The sequence below is a fragment of the Pocillopora damicornis genome, chromosome 7 (genome assembly GCF_964200805.1).
Source record: "Pocillopora damicornis chromosome 7, jaPocDami1.2, whole genome shotgun sequence".
NCBI lineage: Eukaryota > Metazoa > Cnidaria > Anthozoa > Scleractinia > Pocilloporidae > Pocillopora > Pocillopora damicornis.
This window is the reverse complement of record NC_142676.1, coordinates 12038673-12057210: the sequence shown is the minus strand read 5'-3', so window position 1 is coordinate 12057210 and position 18538 is coordinate 12038673. Positions and strand designations below refer to the sequence as shown.

At 38.8% G+C, this 18538-nt stretch overlaps 2 protein-coding genes and 1 pseudogene across 5 annotated transcripts; 2 read left to right on the top strand and 1 right to left on the bottom strand.

The window, feature by feature from the left end:
* Positions 1 to 1048: 1048 nt before the first annotated feature.
* LOC113665767 (TNF receptor-associated factor 3-like) lies at positions 1049 to 6176 on the bottom strand (annotated as a pseudogene).
* A 1162-nt stretch (positions 6177 to 7338) lies between these two features.
* On the top strand, positions 7339 to 12046 carry LOC113665769 (TNF receptor-associated factor 4). Of its 2 annotated transcripts, XM_089213048.1 has the most exons (8): positions 7339 to 7474; positions 7712 to 7845; positions 8436 to 8487; positions 8969 to 9067; positions 9493 to 9657; positions 10241 to 10318; positions 11040 to 11117; positions 11281 to 12046. In XM_089213048.1, the coding sequence occupies exons 2-8, from the start codon at positions 7745 to 7747 to the stop codon at positions 11965 to 11967; spliced, it is 1260 nt and encodes a 419-aa protein (XP_089069174.1). In that variant the 5' UTR covers positions 7339 to 7474; positions 7712 to 7744; the 3' UTR covers positions 11968 to 12046. The 2 variants fall into 2 exon arrangements, with proteins under 2 accessions (XP_089069174.1, XP_089069175.1); XM_089213049.1 differs by lacking the exon at positions 7339 to 7474 and having other exon boundaries at positions 7764 to 7980.
* Positions 12047 to 13239: 1193 nt separating this feature from the next.
* On the top strand, positions 13240 to 18129 carry LOC113665766 (TNF receptor-associated factor 6). Of its 3 annotated transcripts, XM_089213042.1 has the most exons (8): positions 13245 to 13489; positions 13820 to 13871; positions 14258 to 14356; positions 14937 to 15101; positions 15349 to 15426; positions 15792 to 15860; positions 16148 to 16225; positions 16719 to 18129. In XM_089213042.1, the coding sequence occupies exons 1-8, from the start codon at positions 13248 to 13250 to the stop codon at positions 17523 to 17525; spliced, it is 1590 nt and encodes a 529-aa protein (XP_089069168.1). In that variant the 5' UTR covers positions 13245 to 13247; the 3' UTR covers positions 17526 to 18129. The 3 variants fall into 3 exon arrangements, with proteins under 3 accessions (XP_027037290.2, XP_089069168.1, XP_089069169.1); XM_027181489.2 differs by lacking the exon at positions 15792 to 15860 and having other exon boundaries at positions 13240 to 13489; XM_089213043.1 differs by lacking the exon at positions 14258 to 14356 and having other exon boundaries at positions 13248 to 13489.
* Positions 18130 to 18538: the final 409 nt, after the last annotated feature.

Below are 18538 nucleotides of genomic sequence, written 5' to 3'. Positions count from 1 at the left end.
TAGCCAACAATTAGGAAACCAGAAATGTTGTCCCCTCGATTGTCAGATAAGGCTGTTTAAGTCATTACAGCATCACACGTGCGTAAGGGTGGCATTTCGAAAACGGCCTCTGTATTGTCTCTTTGAAACATTTCTCAAAAAATGCGCGCGAATCTGAAACATCACCATCTTGGCTAACATACTTAAATCTAACAACACCACCCACTAATGAGAGGGCGCGTTTCAGCCATAGAGCAAATTTTTCCAGGTTTCATGACGTGAAAAAACTGATGGAAAACACTTAAAAAGCTTGTAAATCATGAGCCGTGAAGCGAATGATTTACAAGATTTTCATGCGTTCTCGCAGCATCCAGACTAGGTATATTTCGTTTCTAAACCCGGGAAAGTATGTTCGATTGCTTTAATGACATAGATATCAGGAAAGAGAACAATAGATAATTCAGTTACGATGTGATCAAGTCGCTGATTCTTCGCGAATCCTTTTACTCTCATGAAAATCAACAACAAGTGCCAAAATGCTTTTTCGGCCAAATTTTCTTCGTTTTCCTGACACTCCTTTTTTATTGAGGAACTAAAGTACCGTTTTTTAGTGTTTGTAACGATCGCTTCGCAATGTTGGTATTGGGGGAGTTTATTGCCTAATGAATCGAAACATAAACTTGGGAAGTGGATTGACTTGTCTGATGATACGTACTATGTACAGTTCTGTAATATTCATAATGACAACTGTTATAACACTGAAGAACAAACTTCAACACCCTTTATCGTATTAACATTGTGAAACGGACAAGACATTCAAGAGACACAGCTAAGTGAAAATCAACTGAATTCAAGTAAAATTAAGTAACTGAAAAAAAACCTATTTCCTTTGTCTTTTTTTTTCTATCACTTTAAGAGTGTTCATAATCGCGTAATTGTAAGTCACAAACTCTTCAATCACCACATAAAAACGATCTTCTGTGGTATAAAAAGTGAATGATCATTTTCTTTATCTGACATGTTTTATCACCCTGATATCAGCAGATATGATTATTTATTCAGTTTTGTCTCAGTTCTTTCCACATAGTCCAGTTTCCTTCTCTAAGACAGGAATAACTATCGCCATAAAGGTTAGAGTGTCTACTTCCACACCGAAAAATAGCGTGTCGCTTACGATGTAATGTCTAGTTTTAAGCTGCTCCTGCGTAACAAATTTGCAAAATCCGAAAGCGATATTCTGAGCTCTTTCCTCTACCGGCCTGGAGTAGCAAGGACTAAAGTGCCCATCGTTCCTTGGATAACTACACATATGAATATTTCGCCTCAGTTTTGGACAAGGTTGCTGATCAATAAGAGTAATTGTAACTTTCTTGTCAAAAGGCCAGGGCAAAATTCCATCGTATTCACTTTTCATTAAACGCACAAAAATCGACAGATGAGTGTTCAATCCGTCATTGCGTCCATTGGGATGCAATTCCAAGCGCATTTTGTAACCGTATGGACCAGTGTGGAATGGTTCACTATATATAGTGATGAGTATTTGATCCGTCCTTAGCTTTCTGAAGGCAGTCATCAACTTGGGTAAATTTCCAGACAAACTTATTGCCGACGTGCACATTATTTGAGACCTCTCGAGATAGAATTCGTGTTTCGTCAGCAGAAAAGGCGCAGCGTTTACCGTCCGTCATATCTGCAAGCTGGGCGACTCCAGAAATTCTCCTCTGACTTCGGGGAAGGCTTGTTGGTCTTGGGAGAGAGGGCGCCGAAGGGCCCACCAATGTTGGAAGCTGAAAGGCGCTCATTCCAAGGGCACCAGCTTGCAGCCTCTTGCCAGTGCTTTCTGGCCTTGTGATTGGTAGCTCTTGTATCTTTCGTCTTATTGCTTCGATTTCGCCTTGTAAATTTTGTTGGATTCTACGATAATTTTCTATCATTTCATCACGCAGTTCCCCTTCCCGTTCGATGACAGTTAATCGCGCCTCAAAGGGTGACAACTGTTTGTTTATTTTGCTTCACAGCTAGAATTTCACCGTTTTGATTGATTCCTCGGTATTGCCTATTCTTTGCAAAACACCATTCATCGCAGCATCGAGTTCTCTCAGGTTTGTTTTTATTGTAACTAAACCCTTCAGTTCGTCTTTTCTGATAATGGTTCATTCTCAGGTATTTGTAACCTCGCACAAGCTAAGTTCAAAATGGGCTTCGACATTGGCTTGTAAATGTTGGTGTAGCCCATTCCTTTGAACCTTGGTGTATTGAAGAAGAAAAAAGGATCATCAAAATTTTCAGTTTAAATATGCACCAATATCTTCGAAAACTCTGAAATGGTTGCTTTCCGGCCAAAGGGGGTGGGGGAGGGAATCATAAATTTGGACATTTTTACCGTAAATTGCACAACAAAAACTGGAGGAATTCAATGAAAAAAGGCCGCATTAAATCTTCTTGAGTCTCGTCGGAGTGTATCATTCGAATTTAGTTTTTGCAGGAGAAAGACCAGATTTACACACGCCATTGCAGCAAACAAACGAGCAAACTCTCACAACTTCGAATTCAAAAGAAAAAATTTGCATTTACTTACAATTACTTTCCTCGCCGTTTACTTAATGAACAGAGGTAAATCTTCTTACATGAATTAATCGTCGATGAGAATGAATAATACTTTCCGTTAGATCTTAGACTGTTTTTGAAGAAAACATTGTCGTGACAGTCCTTGCTGAACTAGTTTCGTTGTTTTTCAAACGTGTACATGCGTTTTTTTTCCTTACGCGCTCTCTTATCGACAGGTGTCAGATGGAGACAGGTACTTGTGAAAATAATGTTTCAAAGTTTGTTTGGAAGCCTTTTAAATCACTTTTATCATTACGCAAATGAAAATGTTTCGGTGAAGCATCTCTCTGTAATTTGTATCACCTCTATTTTAACTACCATTTACTCGCTCAAAAACCGTTCTGTTTATGGAAGATCTTGTCGTATTTACAGCCCTAAATCATTCGGGTCCTTTCGGAAAGAATTTCGTTAAGATAAAAAATAAATAAATATATTGTTTACCGGCTAAGGGTCGGCCCGTTCACCAGGTATGTTTTTCACTAGGTATTTTCACCAAGTATGTCGCTCATTTAGTACGTGCGGAGGCGTTATTTCACTATACGGCCTGCCAAATACAAAAATACAAAAGTTTGAAAGAATTGAAATCTTCTCCCTCTATTGGAACCCAGACTGAGATATTATAAATTACTTATTAACCTCTTTTTAGTGGTGTGTGCCGTAAATCCAAGCGAAAAAACTTGGTCTGCAAGGTGCAGTACGTACCTCGAAGTCCCCTTTTTTTGGTAAGGGGGGGGGGGAGGGGAGAGGGAGAGGGAGAGGGGGTGAGGTATTTATCAAATGTTAATTGGCAAGTGATTACGGAACTACTCAATTGAATACACACTTGTGTGTACTTGATAATGACCCACAATCCACTCCAATAGCAAACTTGCAACGATAAAACTTAGTAGATGTAAAGTTTTTAACCTTTATACGTAGTTTAGAATACAGAGAATAAAATAACGGTTCATTTTGGTGCAAATAGCAATGTCTTAAGGGGAGTTTATGATATTTTCTTTTTTTCAAATATTATAGTAGTGTCTGGCCTGTAAACGTTTTCACAATTTTTTACAAATTTTCCATTATTTCCATGTTACGGATCATTGTAGCAGTTATAATCAAAGTTATTACAACAATTGCTTTTTATATTACATCATTTAGTACTCACTGACCTAATACATATAACACATCATCATCATTTATATGAAATCTTACAAACCTACGAGTGGAACAGTTTTTAGCCCTTTAACTCCCATGAGTGAGCAAGACAGAGTTTCTCCTTACTATATCAATACAATGTCAACCAGATAAGTGGGGAGAATAAAGAAAAATATCAATTTGGGAATAATTTGGGAACTAATATTACAAGAATTTTATGGTTGACAGTATGGAGAACGACAAATTTGATCTGGGAGTTAAAGGGTTAACCTGATAAGCACGTAATGTTTACAAAGTGTTTGTGTACTATTTATGTCGCCTGTCTCTCAGTATAACTTGATAGGTGATTTCCAAGGCCAAAGGCCCTGGATCTTTTTTCATGGTAGAGGGTTAGTTGCAATAGAGCACTTCAACTGTACCTTTGCTTGGTTGAACTTTTTCTCTGAAAAATAGAAGTGGGACGGGGACGTGGGGACTGGGACTCGATTTTTTTAACAGTTTCAAGACCCCCTGCGTTGAAACTATTCTGTTCCCAGAGTTCTCACGGAGAAATAGGCAAGCAAACATGTCTGGCCGAACCATGGACGTTGAAAAGCATCGGCTACAACTAACAAGCTCTCCAGCATATATAATAGCTTTCTCGAGACCACCGAAAATTGTACTCTACAAATTCAGCGCAAACATCAGGTATTGTTTGTTTATCACGTCCTCGAGTCCCCACGCGTTCCCGAGTCCCCGAGTCCCCGAGTCCCACGTCTCCGAGTCCCACGTCTCCGAGTCCCACGTCTCCGAGTCCCACGTCTCCGAGTCCCAAGTCCCCGGGTCCCACGTCCCCGAGTCCCACGTCTCCGAGTCCCACGTCTAAGAGTTCCACGTCCCACTTTTAGTCACAGCCGCACATTTACAAGGTGACGTGAGTGCCTCACTGTGTGCTACTTGGTTTGTGATTTTCTAATTAATATAATTCCATGTTCAATAATAATCTAATGATAACCAATAATCAAGTTTGCAGCTCCCAACATGCCCTACCCAAACATTAAAAAACTTTAGGGAAGAGGGAGGGGTTATGAATTAAGAGGGGGTCTCAAAAGTGAAGTCTCCTTTAGCAAAAACAGATTGAACAAAGAGTTTTGTTGCAGGTGGTTGGGATCATAAGATGGGTGCATGGGACAGTGCTCATGAATTGAAACAACCATGCTGTTATTCAATTTAAAGCCTGAACAATTTGATAAAGGAAGATTAATAGTAGTCCATTTTACAGTTGTGTGACTGGTTGACTTTGTTATGATGCAAACCTTGCTGCTTTTCAAATGCAAATTACTAGATACTGGTCTTTATCACATCAAGATCACCTTCAGCCTCGCTCCAAATCAAAGGCTTGGCAGCTAAGTACACAACTGTAAAATGGCCTTAATTGAGACATGTTTCAATCTTTTAAGAGTTAGAACCCTGAGTTACATAGTAATAAAGATAGGGGGAATCATACTGTTTAAGATTAATTGCTGAAGCTGCATTGTGTCTGAATAGTCCATTTTACACTTGCCTGCTTGGTTGCCAAACCTTTGAAGAGGAGTGAGGCTATAAGTTTGACCTTGTTTCAATGATACACATGTTCCAGCTTCTCAAATGTAAGTTACTTTGATATCATGCTAACAAGATATTGGTCTCTATCACAATATGGTCACCTTCAGCCTTACTGCAAATCAAAAGCTTGGCAACCATAAGTTCACAACCGTAAAATGCCTTATTGTTTTTGTTAACATATTTCTTTCCAAATTACCCTTTCTATACCCCTGACAAGGTTTTGTTTAAACTTCATTATTGTGACTTAATTGTACCAAGCTTTAGAAAGAAAAAAATTAAACAATGGCATATTTGTAATGAGGTGAAACTAACAAAAAAGTAAAAAAAAAAAAAAAAAAAGGCACAGCTAGATGTGCATTAATCAGAGCCATAAAAGATAAACATCTGTGCACCATCATGCAAAAAATCAAGTTATATAATACCTCAGTGGTCATTTAGTTGAACTGTTCAAAGTATCATAGTTTGAAATTGCAAGGACTTTAGGGTAAAGTGTGTTTTTAAGCAGCCAGTAATAGTTTGTACCAGATCGAAGAAATAAACTTAATTGTTGTCCACTTTTACACAGCTGATTTCTGGTCTGATCAAGACCTGAATTCAACTGGTTGCAAAGACCTTATCTCCAACAAAACATTTCTTTAAAGCTCAGAAATCTTAGCAGGAAGTCAGCTGCATTAATTGCAATACTTCTCCTCATCCTAATCCAGTTTGGACTGAAAGATGATGAATTCTCCTCACCTGTGAACAAGCCAGGCCTCAAAAATCATATGCATTTCAGAAGTGGCTGAACATTTTACCTTGTTTGCAAATTCATTGTACTTCCTTGTAGGTTTATAAATAATATACCTGTTAACATTTTCAGCCTCAGGCATTGTTGCTGAGGTTGGAAATTGTTGAAATTGAATTCATTCAAAATTCTGATCAAAAGATATATTTTGGCACATTCTCTCAAATTCTTTATTTTTCATACAGACTTCAAAAGACAAACAAATTTACATGCTCTGGACACTGGTCCCCATAAAATAATATTATACTAATCATGAATTTTTTGATAGCATAGTGGTTAAAATCTAGCTATTCTGTTCTCAAATTAAAACCAGTTAAAAGCCAGTTAATCCCATAGTGAGAAAAGCATATTCCTATAAGTATAGAGGAGAGTTCTTCTCCCAACCTCCTCCCACACCCAACAGGAAACATGGCATAATTTTTTAATATCTAGACAATCCCACAACCCTGATTCTTGCTGCAAAGTTTTTTCTTTTTCTTATTGACCTGCTTCAGTAGCACAAACACCACGATAAGAATCACCGCCTGAACAGTAGAGTGCTAAAAATTCTTCCGATCCTCAGTGTTCGTCGCTTTTCCTTGAAGAATGAAGACAGCCAACCCGGGTTTGAATGGGGCTAGGGGAAGAGTGGGTCCGGAAATCAAAACGAACGCTTAAGCCTTTGTGGGCAAGCTAAACTTGGAGATGAATAAATTATTTACAGAGGTTAATCAAAGAGAAAAATCTCACAATAGCAAAGATCAAATTTCGCAAAAAATAACCTTCTTAAACACACTGCACCCGAGCAGTATTTATGGAGTCGATATTTCCGCAGTTCTTCCACACTACATATTATGTAATTGTGTATGTTCCCGCTCGCAAAATAATGGCGAACAAAGATATTCCTGGTTTGCTTTGCAAAGTTACAAAGCGTCTGGCAATAGGGAGTTGCTATTATAAAAGTACTTCACCGCAGAAACGGAAATTTTCAGGCAATATTTCCGTATGACCCCATACTTCATTACCAATACAGTTCTTTGGAAAAAAACAAAAAAAAAAAACAAAAAAAAACAAAAAAAAAAAACGATGCATTTCCTTCGTCTGCGATTAGGGGTTTGCTTAAGAATACTAAATAGTTCTATGGGAAACTTGCCGACGGTCCTACTAAAAGGAAGGGAAGAAAATTTCACAGCCGACTACTTCTAAGGGCGATGGTGAAGAGCTGAGCTGCAATACTGAAAGGCCTTTTGAGTGACGGTTCCTTGCGTGACCGGAGTCCACAGCCCAATATTTCATCGCCTTCGGGATTACATGACCTTACATACAAGCTGGTCGCTGGTTAAATTCACGCTCACCAGGTCTGGCTTTTCCTCGCAGATTTTTTGTTAAAGTCTTTTACTGCAGGTAATACATTTTTCATGATGATTATTATAATTGCATCTAATTTCGCTCACCGTTTGAAAAGGGCATGCACGACGACGATTTTCATATATGTTGATGTTAGACTGAATCAATTTAATTCATCAAGGCTTTGGAGACTCGTACTTCGCCAAGATAACCTTCTCTTTTCTAGAATCGTTAGCTTCCATTCGAAAATAAGGGCTAAATGCTTAACAAGTCACGCGATATCTTGTTTTCTAGATGTTGATTGGCGTGGAGTAACAGAAGTATCGAATGGAACGTTTGATCACGCATGTTCGAAGACTTCCGGTCCGAAAGAAGAAAACGAGAGGGACACCAGTGAGTGGGTGCGAAATCACAGCAAATTTCTGCGGGTATGAATACCAGTTCTCAAACAGAGCTTTTATGGACGGAAAATGTACTGTGTGTCACTTGAGAATGAAAGATATGTTACAGAATGTAGAATGTGAACATAGATTTTGTAAAACCTGAATGGAATCCTTATTGAGGTAGGCGCAGTGAACGCCATAAATAATCAAACGATTTTGCCACCCGTATAACCAGTATGATCAAAGGAATAGCTGAGATGGGCGATATTTGCCTACGATTCGCCTGAAAAACCTGGTAATTTTGTGGTTTAGGAGGAGAATTTGATTAACTTGATATTACGTGTCAGTTCGAGAAATCGTCAGAGCTTAAAAATGCAAACTATGAATAGAATAACAATTTGTATCGCATAAGTATGTCGCATGTAAATGATCAACAGGTCGCTATTTGTAAAGCCTGTGTTTTATTTTTGTGAGCCTTTCAGCACTTCGTGTTGTGTATAGTATATAAAGGGTTTCTCTTAACACGATCAGCACGAAACAGAAGAGCGATATCGAAGCATTTGTCTTCTATTAAATGAAACAATACAACGGTTGAATAAATATTTACATGTGATATGTAAATTTTATTTGTTCAGACAGCCGTTGCCGACATGCCCAGCTGATCGCCAGCCCTTGTCAAGTGAGAAGGTATTTATCTAGTCACGTTTTGAAGGAAAGTCACGTTGTCATGCCAACTCCTTTAGTTCAATTATTTCTAGGTTTAACAAATAGTTATGGTTTTAAAAGTTTCCGCCTTGCCTTCCATCCTAATGTGACCGAAAGGAATTCATGCATTTGGTTCTTGTTTCAGCAGTGGGATTACTATTGTGTGGATTTGAATTTTAATACCTAAAAGCGCAACCTTTGTAATTTTTTTCTATTTTTTTAATTCTTTTTTTTTTTTTACGTGATTGTGGTCTTTAAATTGTATTTTATCATTGACAGGAAACACTGTTGTTGAAATTCATCAACACCCACGAGTTACGAGATGGCAAAATAAGACAATGAGTAGTAAACTGAAAACTGAAAAGAGAGAAAAACGCTGTTTAGACATAATGCTTCTTGACTGGATTTGTTTTTTAGTGTTGTTAGCCTGCCTCGTCATATATTGTTTTTCATTGACTCTTAGATTATACCAGCTGCCGCTCATCAACAGAAATTACCGACTCGTTCTGTGAAGTGTTCCAACGTTGGATGTCCTTGGATAGGAGACCAGCGGGCAGTGGGGGTAAAATTGCGTGTTATTTATTTTTGATAACGTTTCAGTGAATGGAGGAAATCTTTGCATCTTATCTGCACTGTAAGCCGTTTGAGGGGCTCAACAAGCGGGCTAATGAGATGCTGCCTTGGTACAAAATTATGAAAGCTTCTATTTGTTTTATACTGAATGGCGGTAAGCTTTACACTGAAACCTTTGCTTTTTTCCTCTGTCACTAAATGAAACTCCAAACAGAGTGAAGTTTTAGTAAGCCTATCCCTCCCCCCCCCCACTCCTCTTTTGTGCTCTGCGTAGTTTGGCAGCCAAGAAGCCTCAAAGTTCAAGAGGGTATATTTTCATAGAATGCTGTATGATATTGCCGAATACTTTACTAATTTTCAAGCTCAAGTTTACGTTGAGTGACTCAGCGCAAGGGTTACTTTAATTTGCTGCAGAAACATCACTCCGAGTGCCTGCTGAAAGTCCTACAGTGTCCAAACTCAGGATGCACGGAACATTTGACGAAACAAGACATGACAACACACGCAGCATTTGATTGTTCATGGAGGAAAATAGATTGCAAGTATTGCGGAGAAACATTTATTAAGAATCAGAGGCAGGTATGTCAGTAAAACCCAACATTAGAAAATTGAACTTGATTATCCTATTTGAATCCTGAAAATCCGTCGATAAACGCTGCTAGGTTTAAAGTACCCGAATGAGGTTCTGCTCCTCTGAAAAGAATTTGCTGTAAATAAAGGCTAACACGACTCTAACCAATATCATTAAGTCAGTTTTCCTCTTTAGCATAGTGGAATATTATAAACATCTTGCAAAGATCATGGTTGAAAATTTTGCTTTTTCTCAAATCTCTTCGAGTTTGTTTGTACAGCAGGTGTTGACTGAGAAGTACTTTCAATCTCGCATTATTTTGCATTTTGCCTCAGTTTTTCACGGCTATCTGTAACCGGTTCTAAGCCTTCAGTTAGTAGAACAAAGCGCGATGGTGAACATTTAGCAGCGGAGGGGTGAAAAAATAAGGGAGGCTTGGGTCGGGTCGGGTACCCACCCCAAACCTCCCTCGCTTTTTCACTCCTCCTTTACAATGGCGCCGTTTCAGCTATTTTGTTCCGTTTTACTAAGTGGACGCAGGGTAGCCTATTTGTAAATCTATATATCATTGTGGTTTTTGTCCTGTACCAGGAACATTTTGATGTTTGCCAGAGGGTTCCTGTTCAATGTACCAACAAGTGCGGATTAACTGATATCCCACGAGATAAGGTTTGCTCCTTTCGTTCTTCAGGAGAAGGAAGATAATTATGATGCAGATTTTATAGCACACCTCATACACGAAGGCCTGAGGATCGACAAAGTTAGTTTTTAATTGGATAGAATGAGGTTTATTTTTGTGGAAGTCATGCTTGAGAAGCTACGCCGGTACCTTGTTTTACTAGCCGGAGACAGGCATTGCCAGTGTAAACTTTCTTGCCCATTCGATCACATCACGATTTTCTCGATTTGGGTTCCACCTTTAAGCGCTAGATTCGAAGTCCACTATAATTTCCATCAGAACTATTACTTAAAATCTGAAAAAACTCAGTCGGCTCTCTAGGGAATTGAGAACGATTTCAAACTTAAACGACCACGTTTTTCATTCTACCAAACGGCTGAAATTTGTGTTGATTCAACCAGTGGTGAAGATACCGAGTGCGTTATACACTAACCCTGAAATAAACCTAAGAAGTTATATCAATTTACAAATGATCAAGTACATTTGCGACACTTACCCTTCCATCCACCACTGGGCAATCTATTTTTTCGATGTGACAAAAATGAATTGATATTGCCATCCCTAAGGGAAACATTATGAAAGTGGTAGCTGTTCCGAAGATACCTTTTCTAGGTAACTGACACGGATTTGGATGTCTATGACCTGAGATTGTATTGCCCAAATTAACATAATCACATTTCATTCCTTTGCTAATATCTGTTTTATTTCCAGTTGGAGGTTCACATTCGTGACGAATGTCCTAATACTGAGGTTTATTGTGAATTCAAGAATTTAGGATGTGAAGCAAAGGTATGTTTGTATCATCATATTTTTTCAGATAATGCACTTTCCAACTGATAAGTTTTCATAACCTCATCGCTTCTTTATTAAACTTTTGATATTGTACAGAAAATCTACGTGTTTATCATTTCTGAGAGTTAAAAGTTAGCCCATTATTCTTTCTTTTTTGCAGTTCCCACGATCAAATACCAAGTCGCACTTGGAATCCAACGTTGAATTTCATCTCAACATAGCTCTTCTTGGTCTCGAAGCCACGCGCCATCGAGTTCGTGCTCTGGTTGGTATGGTGAAGGATCGGTCAAAGAAGATAGAAGGACTAGAAAAGGGCGTGTCAAAGGACAGTGATCGCTCTCAACCAATAGCAAAGCGGAAGGGAGCAACTGAATGCTCTCTCTTTGTTTGGACAATAACTAATTTTCAAGCTGTTTACGAGCGAGCATGTTCTGGGAAACAAGAAGTCATTCTAAGTGAACCCTTTTATTTGATTAAAAACGGGTATCGATATCAAATCAAAATGATGCCAAACGGAGGTGCAGCTGCGTCAGATCTTGTTGCAGATAATTCATATAAGGGACTTTGGTTGTCGCTCTTTGTTAAAGTTGTTCCTGGTGAATTTGATTCCTTACTATCGTGGCCGTGCAGGGAGAAAATACGGCTGACAATTATCGATCAAAACCGGAGTCAGGATAAGAAAAAAAACATATCGACTGTTATTGACTTGAGCAAACAAGAATGTCCTCGACCTTTAAGCGGAAGAGGTGAAGGAATTGGCTGTCCCGAGTTTGTTTCTCAAGGCGTTTTGCGAAACGGGGCATATGTTAAAAATAATGCAATTTTTGTAATGGCTAGCAAGGTGTAGCACGGGATCTCGTAGATTTGCACGTATTTGTTAATTTGGTGAAATTAATACAATACCATTGTGACTAGTTCTTACCATATTGAAGACAAACGCATTTCAGTCTTCACCATCGATTCCAGACAGAAGCAGGATAGTCACGTTTCATGAAAAATGGTACATTTTTGAAAAATATGGTTATCTTGCTTCTGTTGTTTAAGTAGGCCATTGCTGAACCCAAAAAATTGATCGACATTCAGCACCACAGACGTCACAGAAAGAAAAGAATGATCGAATTCCACTCACCCTCACTTTCACGCAGTGGAATCTATCATTCTAGAAGACTTCAAATTCAGTTACTTCAAATTGATCCGGGACTGGTTTGATCTTTTCGCAACCTCTGCTGAATCCATTCAAACACGACTAAAACATAATCAACTTTGGTCTGAAGTGCACTCCAAACAAATGATCAGCGCGGAAAATTAAAATGCGCGGGCGCACGATGCAAAACTTGTCCTTCCTTCAACACTGATAAAGTGATCCATTGAGATCACTGATCATTTCCCCTAGGCCTGTACCTCCACCAAAGTCACCAATTGCACTGATTGCTGTAAGGTATACATCAGCAAAACAGAAAAACGATCAAGCGACACCGAGATTCCGGGAACACCTTCGCGACTAAGAGAGGAATGACTAAGACGCATCCAAACTTGTCGCTAGATACTTTAATCTTCCCAATCTTGCTAAGCCTGATTTATGGAAGTCCGCGGCCTTTCCTTTCATCTAGACGGTTCAGAAAGCTGCAAAAGTTTAGAGCAAAAAAATTATCTCTTAAATCGATACTCTTAATCGTGACATTCGATATTCATCAAAACCAGGAGCCCATGGGCTCCTGTCAAAACCGATTTCCTCGCAAAGGCCAAATTACTGTTTGGAAATGAGATTAAAGACTGCTTTCTCTTTACCTCACCATTACAAAACACAGAAATTTTAAAGAGTCATTAGCATTTTGTAAATTGTGAAATTAGCTCCCTCTTCCCTTTGACGATGTACATACGTCGCTCGGAAGCTGCTGTACATCGTCAGTAAATTCGACCTTCTTATATAAAATGAAACATCGCCCAACAGTGGTTCGTCGACAAAAAGGCTGATGGTACAGTAGTGGAAGCGATGAGTCCATACATCTCTGGTGAAACCCATACTGAGAGGAGTATTGTTCCTATAATGTACCCCGTACAATACATATGACCTCGGGTGCAGGATCTCTCTTCTTACCCTAACGAGAAACCCTGGGAAAGACAGAGATGATATTTTTCACTTTTGTGTCACGTAGGATTGAGTACACTTCCTGCTTCATTTCGAAAAGCAGTACTATAATGGCGGCGACAGACAATGAACCAAAACTTGGCGGGTACGATTACGAGTTTACAAGCGATGTTCCAGAGGAATTTAGGTGTCCTAAGTGTTGTTTACCGATCAAGGATCCTGTACAGAGCGTTCAATGTGGACACAGATTTTGTAGCATCTGCGTGGAATCACTCCTTCGGTAATTGGTTACCACTCTATCATAACATAACAGCCTTCTCAACATGTTAGATCATGTTAGCAATTGGTTTCTTTGGTACTTGGTACTTATCAAGTACGTCGTGATTCGAATGCTGGCGTGATGTCAATTATTTTGTTATTCTGTCCTCGTCGTCGAATTCCTATCACTGGCAATATCTTAGTTTTCGTGTTTGCTGCGTGGTTTTCATGCTTTTAGGACGAAATTTTCATAACACCCCCCCAGGGTTACTAAAGGGAACACCGATCAGTGATGTCTACGTAGTAAAACGTTCCACCGATTATCTTTCTTTGTTTCTCCTTTGTCTGTCAGACCGCCGTCGCCATCGTGTCCAGTAGACGGGCAACCATTGTCACGCGATAAGGTTAGTCAGCAGTCACGCAAAATAGGGTTAGTAACCCAAAGGTACAATTGGCTATCTGAGCAGGCATCACAAACGCGTTTACAGCGGAGTATCCAATTTACCGCCAAGCCTCGCACTTAAGGTGCAAACTGGTGAATTAAATCAGGAAAGTATCCCTAGGGTAAATTTTAATTAAATAACCTTTCTTGACTAACAGTTCGTCAAGTTTTAATGACGGTTTCTTGGTTCCCATTTATCATTTATACCCCAAAGGAGGGTTGGGGTGATGGGGGTGGAAAGGAGAATACCGGGGCTCGTGATCTGAATTTATGGATGCTAGCAAATGGGATAGCGAGTTTCCTAAGACTGTTGAGCTGTAAATAATTCTAGAATATTCCATATGACAGATATTTCAAGATACTGCTTGTGGTCGAAAAATCCTGAACATGTTCGTGAAGTGTCCTAAAAGTGGATGTCCATGGACAGGCGAACTTCGATATGTAGAGGTATTCCCCCATACCCCTCATGAATATTATGCTAAGGGTTCTGAGGATTTGCAATTCTCTAATCCAGAATATTTGATCATGGATCAGTCTAAGAGTTTCTTAGACTTTCTAAGTTCAACATCACTTCTGCAAAAAATTTTCGAAGTGACTGATTGATAAGGAGCCTTTTTACTTCAGTTTTAAAAAGACAGAAAAAAAAAAGAAATGCCGGGATCTTTAGCTAGTTCCTTTTTGTGCTCTATCCCCTGCGGCGGTATTGAGGTGGAAACCTTAAATTGACGTTCTTCCTCATTGGCAGGTGGTGGGGTGACGAAAAAAGCTCTAGACATATCCTAGTATCACTAATAATTATGCTGAAGATCTCGGAAGTTTCAGAGAATAAATATTTCTCAAATGTGCAAAACTGTCCAATAAGACATGGATTGTAGAAAAGTTCAGTGATTTATTTTTTAACTATTTTTTTCACCTGTGGCAGAACAATAATTTTGTATTAGGGCCGAAACCTAAACTTTAATATAAGGCTTCAATGCCATTTGAATTTGCAAAACGTCAACCTGTCCTGTTTTTTCATGATTTCCAGAATCATCAAGCAGAATGCGTATACATAGAAGTGCAGTGTCCAAACTCAGAATGTACAGAAAAGCTCCTAAAGAAAGACATGGGCTCACACGTGGAATCCCGATGTTTGTGGAGAATAATACGTTGTGAATATTGCCAAGAGTTAATTATCTTCAACAACAAACAGGTAAGTTACGCTTAAAATTAGTAATCCTTCGTTTGGAATATACTCCTTTGAGAAATTCCTTTTTTGTTATACGAGCTTAAAACTCACGACGTCGTGCAATCGATCGAGTTGAAGATTTCGAATTAAAAAAATATATGTACACTTACAGCGTAAATTTAATATTATTGCTAGCTTGCCAATACTTTTTCGGCCCTCGAGGTAGTGTTGTGTCAAAAAATGGAATCTGATATTGTCTCTTCTTTTCCAGAAACATTTTGATCATTGTTCCTTGTTTCCAGTCAAGTGCAGTAACAATTGCGGCTTAAGAGAAATTCCCCGAAAAAAGGTTTATCAGCTATGCTTGCATGATCTTTCACCTTGTGATGCTGTCACCTGTAGATAAACAGATAGATAGATAAACTGTTTGATAAATTTTGTTAATAATTCATGACTTGTAGCCTGGGAAACACCCATACTAATCTGCTGACACATGCCACAAAATAAACTGATCAGAAAGAAACAAATTAGGTTATTTTAAAGCTAAAGTAATAATAATCATAATAATGATGATACTAAGAATGTAAAATCTATTACTAATTATACTAATCTAATGGGCTACAGATATCTGATTATGATCTGATAGGTCAGAAAAATCGCTAAAAAATTTGATTTATGTAAAAGTGATAAAATTATGTTAATTTTGAAGAGCAGAGCGAGAAGCCCTTACAGTTATCATTCATCAGTGAAACTATATCGCACTTACCAATCCTGTTTTTAAAGGTATTTAGAAATCTTCTATTCTGCAATTCTAACATCCTTCGATAGTTTTCCCCATAATCAAGGCCCAAGATAACGTAAAGAATATTTTCCGTATGTAACAGCGTTACATATAGGAATTAAAAGAGTCTGATTCCCTTAAAAGTTAAAAGAGATATGATTATTAAAAATATTACAGATGTTAGTAAGACATAGTTTGTGTTTCACTTTTTACATGAGGGGTGCCTGTATCATTTGTTCGTAACAATGGGATCAAAACGTTATATTGTTGTTTTTGTTGTCGTTTATAGCTCGAGGTTCACATTCGTGATGAATGTCCCAAAACTGAAGTTGACTGCGAATACAAGCACTTAGGATGTGCGGCTGTGGTATGAGCAATTTTAAATACCTCTAATTCTGGTAGTTAGCATTGAGGAGTGTTCTGTTGTATAGCATGGCCGGTATTTTTGTAGAAAAGTTATTAAAAGAGGGCGCTAACGATCCTATAAAGTTGAGAGATCAACGAGGCTGAGAGGTGGAGACGTGGCACAGGTATATGTCCAGGGCAGAGCATAATTGTTTGAGATACGATCAGAACCAATCCAGACTTCATGGAAAGGCTTTTCCGTTTTTGCATCGCTTTTGTTTTCTTTTCTCGTTCAATCTCATTTCATTTCATTTGATCGCATTTCAGTTCGTTTGGCCTTATCATCTTTTTTGTGTGTGAAAAAGTTTAATCGAGGATTAGGTTTCTAAAAACATTGGTGATCAGAATCTCGGACCCATACGATTCGTTTAGAATTACAGAAGTTGGTGAGATTATAATCTCACAAAGCTCCTAGTCTTGTTCAAAGACTGATATATCTCTTTCTGTGCTCGCAGTTCCTAAGACCAAACGCCAAGTCTCACTCAGAAACCCAAGTTGAAGGACATTTGAACTTGGCTGTTCGCAAACTGAAAGTCACTCAGGAGCTCGTTAGCCATCTGAACTGTCAGGTACAGAAGATGGAGCAAGTGATGGCCAATTTTGAAGAAACGTCACAGCAGATGGAGCGACTGAAGACCGAAGATCTAGAGAAATCAAAGCAGATAGAGCGATTGATTGCCAGAGATGTTGAGAAGACAAAGCAGATTGAACAGCTAGTTGACAGAGATGAGGAGAAGTGTAGGGAGATGGAGCAATTGATGAAAAAGGTTCAAGAACAAACACAGCAGATAGAAAGGCTCAGAATGATGGCAAGGAAGTGTGCTCCTTTTGTTTGGAAAATCTCCAACTTCCAAGCCGTGTTAAACAGAGCAAACAGAGGATTTCACCCCCAAAACATTTTACTAAGCGAAAAATTTTATTTGTCCGAGAATGGCTACAAATCGCGTATCAAACTAGTACTATATCACAAAGAACGTTTCTTGTCTCTTTATATCAGGATTGTTCCTGGAAAATTTGATTCGTTGTTATCCTGGCCATTTCTTGAAAAAGTGCGCCTTTCGCTGATCGATCAAAACCCATGCAAAGATAAAAGGAAGGATTTATCAGATGTTTTGGACTTTGAGAAGAGGAAAGAACGTGTTACCAAACCTATGGAAGACGACCGATTTGATTTTGGCATTAACATTCCTCATGAAGTTTTACGAACACGATCATATATCATGAACGATATGATTTGCATAATTGTTAGAAAAGAAAATTGAACTTTACCATTTGCACGAGCCGTGCACATAGAGTAAAGTCAACGTAGAGTCAGTACGACTACCTAGTCAATACGACTACCTTATCATCAAGAGGCTGAACCTTTTTTTCAGTGCTCCACTGATTTTAAAACTCAGTTATTATGTCATTTTATTCGAAAACCAACCTTAGATTCCGAACCAACAAGCAATTGAAACCCACTTGCGAGTTCCACTTTTCCTCCTGTAGCTGGGAAGAAATTTTCAATGCTTTGAATAAACTTGAAAAAAATCAAATGTCAACTTCCCGGACAACTACTGACTGAGTTACTTCTGCTGTTTTTATGAAGTCTTACCAAAAGCTTTACCAGAAGCAACGTCTGAAAGGAGGGGAAAGTCGAAAAGAAAAGTTGAGCCACGGAAAAAACCATGTTTGGTCGTGCATACTTTGTACGCGAAAAATTTGCATTAAAACCTCGACCTGTTGTAGTTGATCTAGTTTTTCGGGCTGAAATCCAAGCATTTTGCTTACTGAGATGCTTACTAGGCTCCCGGCATGTTTCGTTAAAAACGTTGTCAAGAGGTTGATAAAGTATAAACTGAGATAAACGACAGTAGAATTCATACCATTTTGTTTTATGTAGTGTCTTGAGGAAATGATACTCAAACAAACGACGTGTTCCTTTTTTTGAGACATTTTTTGGGCCACGCGAGGTGTAAGCTAAAGAAATTTTCAGCCGAAAGTTCGGTAAGCCGACAACGGCTTAAGACAACGCAAGTTATTTTGCTTAGTTAGCCAACGCTCTCGTTTAGTTTCTTCAACCGTTCCCCATCTCCCTTATGCTCCTAGTTTTGCTCAATAGACCACTCCAGAATTTGATTTTCGCATCTAAATCGGGAGCCTCGTCAGTGGCGTCTAATGATTATCCACCAACGTTTTAGTCATGCCCAAGCTTTTTGTCTGTCATATACAGTTCCCGCGTTCACAAAGGTTGTTTCACGCATTGTTATTGTAAGGAAAAAATTTCGTGAACACA

Excerpts from the sequence above, each read along its gene's own strand:
- LOC113665769 (XM_089213048.1), top strand. The coding sequence starts at position 7,745 with ATGGAACGTTTGATCACGCATGTTCGAAGACTTCCGGTCCGAAAGAAG. Across the intron at positions 7,846-8,435 it reads ATCACAGCAAATTTCTGCGG|ACAGCCGTTGCCGACATGCC; the intron begins GTATGAATACCA and ends TTATTTGTTCAG. Across the intron at positions 9,658-10,240 it reads TTATTAAGAATCAGAGGCAG|GAACATTTTGATGTTTGCCA; the intron begins GTATGTCAGTAA and ends GTCCTGTACCAG.
- LOC113665766 (XM_089213042.1), top strand. The coding sequence starts at position 13,248 with ATGATATTTTTCACTTTTGTGTCACGTAGGATTGAGTACACTTCCTGC. Across the intron at positions 14,357-14,936 it reads GCGAACTTCGATATGTAGAG|AATCATCAAGCAGAATGCGT; the intron begins GTATTCCCCCAT and ends CATGATTTCCAG. Across the intron at positions 15,427-15,791 it reads GAGAAATTCCCCGAAAAAAG|AGCGAGAAGCCCTTACAGTT; the intron begins GTTTATCAGCTA and ends TTTGAAGAGCAG.